Source organism: Gekko japonicus, unplaced genomic scaffold (genome assembly GCF_001447785.1).
Source record: "Gekko japonicus isolate JY-2015 unplaced genomic scaffold, Gekko_japonicus_V1.1 scaffold968, whole genome shotgun sequence".
NCBI classification, from domain to species: domain Eukaryota; kingdom Metazoa; phylum Chordata; class Lepidosauria; order Squamata; family Gekkonidae; genus Gekko; species Gekko japonicus.
In genome coordinates this window covers 268751-275963 of record NW_015174872.1, presented here as the reverse complement: position 1 = coordinate 275963, position 7213 = coordinate 268751, and the positions used below count along the sequence as shown (strand labels likewise).

Below are 7213 nucleotides of genomic sequence, written 5' to 3'. Positions count from 1 at the left end.
ACCCTCTGACTTAGAGGGGACATGATTGCAATGTTCAAGTATTTGAAGGGCTGTCATGTCGAAGATGGAGCAGATCTATTCTCTCTTGCTCTGGATTGCAAGTTCTAATGGGTGGAAATTACAAGGGAGTCGTTACCGGCTAAATATCAGGAGAAACTTCCTAATTGTAAGAGTGGTTGAGCAGTGGAACAGTCTGCCTCGGGAGGTGGTGGATGCTCCTTCACTGGACGTTTTCAAGCGGAGGCTGGACGACCATCTTTCGGGTATGTTGTAGGTATGTAGGGCTATCTTTCAGTATACTCCTGCAGAGTGCAGGGGGTTGGACTAGATGACCTGCAAGGTCCCTTCCAACTCTTTCTATGATTCTATGACTTACCTCCTATGAGCCAGCTGACTCCAATGGACATAGAAAGGTATAGGATTCTTCTGTAAGTTGCCTACCAGTCAAAATATAAGTGGCAACATAAATCAGTTTTATCAGTTGGCTTGGATAAAAATACTTTTATGATCATTTCCAGCCAATTTTTTGTACCAGAAAAAGTTCTGTAACGTACAGCCTGATCATATTTTCCTAGTTTGTAACTTCCCCCCTCATATACCAGGAATTCCATAAATATCACTAATGGTTTAACATATCAGTTAACAGAAATACTAAGAACCATGACTCTGTAATGTGGGAGGCCAGTAATGGTTTGGCTTGATGGTTTCCCCTTCCTAAAATGCATTGTTTTCTTAACTATAGTGTACTAACAGTTACATAAGCGGTATTAAAATGACATGCACATGCAGTTTAGAGACATAAATTGTGGAAATCTAATTTTTTGATACATGAAGAAAAGAATAATTTTGTAAACTAGTCAGAAGATGTTTCAATACATCTTATGCTTTTAGAATAATTTTGTTTCCTACTACTACAGGATCTTGATGTAATTTTAGTACTAGGCTGGCATCTACCATTACAACAGTAAGAAACAAGAGTCTTGTGGTATATTAAAAACCAACATATTTATTGTAGCACAAACTTTTGCAGACTAGATTCATGTTTGTTTTTAAGGTGCCTCAAGATTCCTTTCTGTCAGCAAACAGATAAAGCTACCCTGCTGGACATTGCTTCAATGACTGAACTTTCTGCTTCAGATTCTCTCTGTGGCAGAACCAAACAGCAAGGGTAAGGGGGAACAACTACATCCCAAATTTCATACTGTCTGGCTCTATGCCTTCCCTTTAATGTGTAGATCAGATGAATGTAGAACTCTATTTACATGATGCCAGAAGTGCTTCTTAAGGGGTTGTCTTAAATGTAGGGTAGCATTACAAGTTCTCCTAGCCCTTCAGCAAAAATGGTTCATTTCCGCATCCCAAGGCTGGTCTTTTAAAAGCACTTATGCATCTATGTGTGAGAAATGATAATTTTGGTTGTAATGGTGATATAATTCTGTAGTTCTGTACTATGGGCCAACAGAACAATTCTTATCTTGAAATAAGGAGGCCAAAGGTTCAATAATAACTTCCCTTTAAAGAGTCTGATCTATCATTTTTGTTCTGGGATGTGAACCAGCTCTGCAGTGCTTTACTTGATAGGGAGGGAGAAGCATTGTGAGGACTCTTCAAAAGTGTGAATGCACTTTAATAGTACAAAGAATATCTCTCCTTATATATAATTGAATAGTGGGTGCCAAAGTTCTAATTCTAAAATGCACTCCCTTAGTGTATGGCTGATGGCACTGCTCCTCAGCATATATCGCCACCAATCAGAAGGCAAAGCCCGGGTCCCGCCCACACCACAACTGCTGCGACAACCTGGTCTTTTGCATATGGAAGCTGATTGGACTTCACTCCATTCCACACCTCAAACTCCCCCCCCCCCAGGCAGTTGGAATGTCAGTTGCATATGGAACCTGCTGTATTTCGGTGGTGTGCAGGTCCCAGGTTCATGTTTTAAAAGCAGACTGACACTGTTTGCCCAAAGCCAGAGCACTCTCCCAGAGCCTCTTTCTAGCTCCCGTTGTATTTATTTCCACAACGGGCCTTATTTCTAGTTACATTAATAAGCCACTAACAATACCTAATAGTAAACTAGTTTGTCTCTCTGTGCATGACACAGAATGGGGCTGCCCACAAACAGGGTAGGGATCTTTGCCTACTTGCAAGGTTCCTCGGGTATGCAGAAAAATACCACACTGGAGATTATTATTTTTTAAAATCGTCTCAAAAGCCAGCCTGCTGAAGGGACATAAGATTTGGGAGCCTCTGAGTGTCAGGAAATTAGGCTGCTCAAACCTAAGGAGGGGGAGATTTTGGAGGGGTGGTTGGATTTCTAAACTGGCTCACTCCCGTTCTTCACCGGCTCCTCAGCTTATGGTATATGAATGATTAAATTGTGTGCTTCCTAAGGCCCCTCACACTGGAGAACAACACCCGCCTTCCCTGTTTTGCAACACGCCGCCCCCCACCCCCTCGCTCACCCCATTTGGCCGGTAGGGAATTTGAGGAGAGGCTGGGAAAGGGACCGGCACATTTCTCGCCATTCAGTACCAGGGCAAATTGGGCCTTCTTTCTTTCCCTTCCTCAGGGTCTCATCTTTCCTGCCAGGCTAGCAGACTTGTCCTTTCCCACAGACTGACGCTCCCTCACTGAGCCCACCACCCCTTTCCCTAGCGCTATGTCAGAATGACGCGAGGTGGGTACTCGCCCCTTCTTCCCCCCCCCTTCCCATCCCATTATGCGCGCCTCCGGCTACTTTCAGGCAGCCGTTCTCCACCAGCCCAGCGCGTGCCTGTGCTCTCTCTCGCGCGCGCCACCGCAGTGAAGCGCGAGGCGAGCTGCCGTTTGCTGCTGTTGCTTATTCGGGCGGGATGGATAGCTGAGGGAGGGCAGCAGAATCCCTAGCGCAGCACGAGCTATAGCAAGGGCACGCGACTGGGAGCCCACTAGGGGAGGGGGACCATTGCCTCGCCAGCCACTCAGAAGCAGAGGACTCTGGTCTCCTCAGCAACGGGCCTTGGGTGGCCAAGGCTGCACCTCCCCTTTTCGCGCCCTGCTGGTCGTTAATATCTTCCTCACTCTTCACCCGCCTCAGCCTGGCACAGGAACGGAGCCTTCCCTTCCCTTCTAGAATTTGGGTTGAAGGAAGCGAAGATTCCATCTTCTCTTCCCCCCCCCCCATCCTTTTTCTTCCACACTCCACCCAGAAATGATCTAGTGAAAACTGGAGGTGATTCCCCCTCCCTCCCTCTGCTACCGTTGCTCCTTCTGCCTGTGGTCTGGGAAGGCTGCAAGAACATCCTCATTGCTCAGTTTGAGAAGCTAGGAGGAAAGATTATTTTTGCCGAGAGGGTCATTTTTAGTGTGAAGGAGGGGATAACCTATACAGCGTTGGGGAGGAGAGGGGAGGAGGGTTCTCTGATGGTTCCCGATCATGGGGAAGGACCAGGAACTGCTGGAAGCTGCTCGCACTGGGAATGTGGCTTTGGTGGAGAAACTCCTGGCTGGCAGGAAAGGAGGGCTTCTGGGCAGTGGATCTGGACCCATTCCTTTATCCAACTTGCTGAGGTAGGGATATGATCCCCCACCAGCTATTGGGGATAGTAACTTTCTCCTTATTACCATCATCATCCTCAAATCTCTCCCTCCCCCTCATTCTGCCTAGTATTAATCATAGTTACTAGAAATTGTTTCTTTCCTCCAAGCATGAATAACTGAGGGAGGGGCATGTGTAATATATTTTGTGTTTAATGTCACAGGAATTGATACTGTTGATACAATGTTTGGATCTCTTTCCTCCAGTATATAAGCAGCTTGTATGGTATTACTTGCATTGGTGCAGAACTTTGCCATATATAGGGCAGTTTCATGATTATGTTGGTATCATTCCTCTCAGATGTCTTTAAACTGCTTCTTTCTGTAAGAAAAAAAAATGACCAGGTAAAAGGCACGGAAATTGCATGTTTTTGGTTATACGGAAAAGAGTGTTTTCCCCATCCCTATAGACAAGTCCGTTATATGCAGTAGAAATTAACCATTTTTCACTAATAAAGGTATTCTGTGAAGAAATTTAATCTTTGTAATAATAACAGGTCAGCTACACGGGTCAACTGTATAACATATGCAGCAGGTGATAGAAATTTAGGATTGTACAGAAGAGGATTATTGAGCATTTCTGGATGAAGAGAACCAGCTCTTAATACAAAAAGACCTTATGTGTTTAATGTTAGATATTAATGGCATAATGTTAAGTATCATTCTGATGCAGGTGAGAGAAGCATTTTTCACAGGCGTTTTAGTCAAATAAAAGGTCTGCAGCACACAGTCCTCTATTAATACAACAGACCTAAGCACAGCAAGGCAGAATGAACTGACATACTATTGACCTAAAACTTGAACTAATCATTAAACGTGTTCTGCTGGAAGAAAAGAAGCAGGCCTGAAGTAAGGAATACTGTTTCCAGTGACAGTCAAAACAGGTCATGAATTTTTTCCAAGATTCTCCATAGTAACAGGTTTAATATTTGGTCAAGCTGCTACATTGTCTCTTTGCAAATAGTTTTTTTAAAAGGTTCTTAATGGTGTTTTTTTCATTTTTATGACAACTATCTAATCAAAGTGGTATTCACAATTTTCATTAGCATGCTGGTTAATTACAATATGTTTTCAGAATATTTAGTACCACTATGATATAATGTATGTTAAAAGGCACTGGGTGCCTTTTAAAATAAGCATCACTTTTTAAATACGAACTTTATGTATCAACTACACTTTATGTTAAAATTTCAGATCAGAACAACTAACAACTTTTTCTACTGTGACATTCAATTTGTCCTGGTCTTATACTTTAATTTTCTCAGGATTTGTTTTACTAGAGCAATTCATTAATCATTATCATTATATAGATCTCTTTAAAAAAACTTATTTGCTCACTTTTAAAAATAAAGAATAGATGATGAATTTATTATGTAATTTTAAGTTGATTACTAAAAACAGAAAGTTATGTATTACTTCTGTCTCAATTTTTAAAAAGTAGTAAGCATCTTAGTTTTGCTACCTTTTTACTCCTGTGGATTTTTATGTCAGCCAAGGCTCTTTTTGTTAGGGAGGGGGAAAGGACTTTTTAAAAGCAAGAAAATGTATACAAATGCAAAAGCAGGGAGAAAGCAAGTAGAAAGAAATGTAAATGTTTATAACCAAGAGTCATAAAACATTTCTCATATTTAAGAGCCAGAATAAAATGTTTAAGTGCTTGTCTAGAAAATGTATACTTTCCCAAGTGTCAGTATCCGATCTTTAGATATCTGGGTGACCATGTATCTTGGTTTTCCTACTCCTGTTTATAGCATATGGCTTGTTGGTAGCATAATTATCAGATATATTATTTATTTATTTATTTATTTAGTTGACTATCCATTAATTGACCATAAGGCTTAAAACTTTGTACTTCTTTTGACAATATCATTACTACTATATGTACTAACATTGGCTATCTTTTCAAGATTAGAAGTTGGAGGGTGTTCTGAATGAATCCATTGAATTTGGTTCTATACTGCTACCAGGTTTTTTAATATTCTCTCTAACACTAGTTTTAAGTGAAATTATCTTGGGGACGTTGGTGAACTTTAAAATGTTAGCATACTGGAATGCTTACTTTAATAAGGTGAATCAAGATTTGAATCATGTGTTTCATTTAGGGCACTTACGAGTACAGTATACTAAGAACATGTACAATTTGCCTACTTAGTTTTTTTATTATGATGACAGCAATGAGGTTCAGATTCAAGAATAATTGCTGAGCAAACTATACAAGTGATTCCTGTTATCCAATGGGAAATTTTTTTATTCTTCCCACCCCCGCACACTTACTTTTAATGTGGAGTACAGTTTGTGAGAAGTATGGGTGGAATACAGAATGGATTTTTATTTTACCAAAACAAAATCCTTTTTTCTTGCAGGTGGGTATTTTAATACAGGATCAGTCTTGAGGCATTTTTAAAAAGTATTTGGAGGATTTCTAGAAGACATTGGCTCAGTTCACAGATCTTGCCAAATTATGGTTTCCTCTAACAAGAGATTAGACTCAGCCCCAGTGTCATTTGCCAGATATGCAGTAAGGAACCAAAGTTTAAAGTTGCTTAATTACCTTCATCTTCATCAATTTACTCTTATCTCTATGGAATAGAAACCGCTGGAAGTACACAAAAGGGTATTTATTTATTTATTTAGTAGATTTCGGTGCTGCCTCTCCAGAGTCCTGCTAATATGGCTTACAATTAAAACAGTAAATTATCAGTATAAAATCAAACCATTACAATATGCCCAGGGACATAAAAACAGAATAAAACTTTCTGTAAAACAGACTTTAGAGCAGAAGCAGACTATAAAACAGCTGGAAAAATAAAATGCCTAATTAAAAAGATATGTTTTGACTTACCACCTAAGCTACTGTAAAGTAGGTGCCAGGTGAGCCTCAAGGGAGAGGGATTCCAAAGGCAAGGTACCACCACAGGAAATGCCCTGTCTCTAGTTACCACCTGCCTCACCACTGAAGGTGTTGGCACAGAGATCTGGACTTGGGAGGCAGACTCCTCCCTAATCACTGTAAGATAAGGCAGCTCAGGTACCCTGGTCCCAAGCCAGGGCCGGCTCCAGGATTTTTTGCACACTAGGCGAGGCTACCTTCTGGCGCCCCCCCCCCTGCACCCACCAATTTTCAAGCATAAATGCATTTTTTGGAAATAATAATAATAATGTTGGTAAACATGAGCAATGGCTTTGGTTATGATGTGATATGCCAGGCATATCACATCATAACCAAAGCCAAATATATATTTCCAACTGTACAGAAACACACAAGAACGCACAATCACACAGCTGTTCACAAGCATGGACCCCCCCCCCCCTTGCCTAACTACTACTCAAAAATCAACCTGGAAAATACAAAAATAACATGGGTTCTTGCCCATACCATTTTCCCTATCCAAAAATGTCTCTGGGGAGAATTATTACCCACCACCACCCCGTGTTGTGGTACCATGATCATTTCAATCCCCACAGACATTCTGCACATCTGCTGTTTGCCTGCAGGGAAAGTGAGTAAGGTCCACAGGAACATCTTTTTAAATTGTCACATTAGAACAACTTTAAGTGGAATAACCAGATGAAAAGGAGGGAAAGGCTGTATTGCCTTCAAAAGCTGTAAATACGTGGTAATTTCAGGGTGCAG

The 7213-nt window shown here is 41.1% G+C and overlaps 1 protein-coding gene across 1 annotated transcript in view; it reads left to right on the top strand.

Moving 5' to 3' along the window:
- Positions 1-3418: 3418 nt before the first annotated feature.
- LOC107121815 (ankyrin repeat and sterile alpha motif domain-containing protein 1B-like) overlaps positions 3419-7213 on the top strand; it is a gene marked incomplete at its 3' end in the record, with an annotated part of 257150 nt that continues 253355 nt past the window's right edge. The window contains exon 1 of the mRNA XM_015424811.1: positions 3419-3552. Coding sequence (XP_015280297.1) covers positions 3419-3552 — 134 coding nt within the window. The remainder of the gene's footprint in view (positions 3553-7213) is intronic.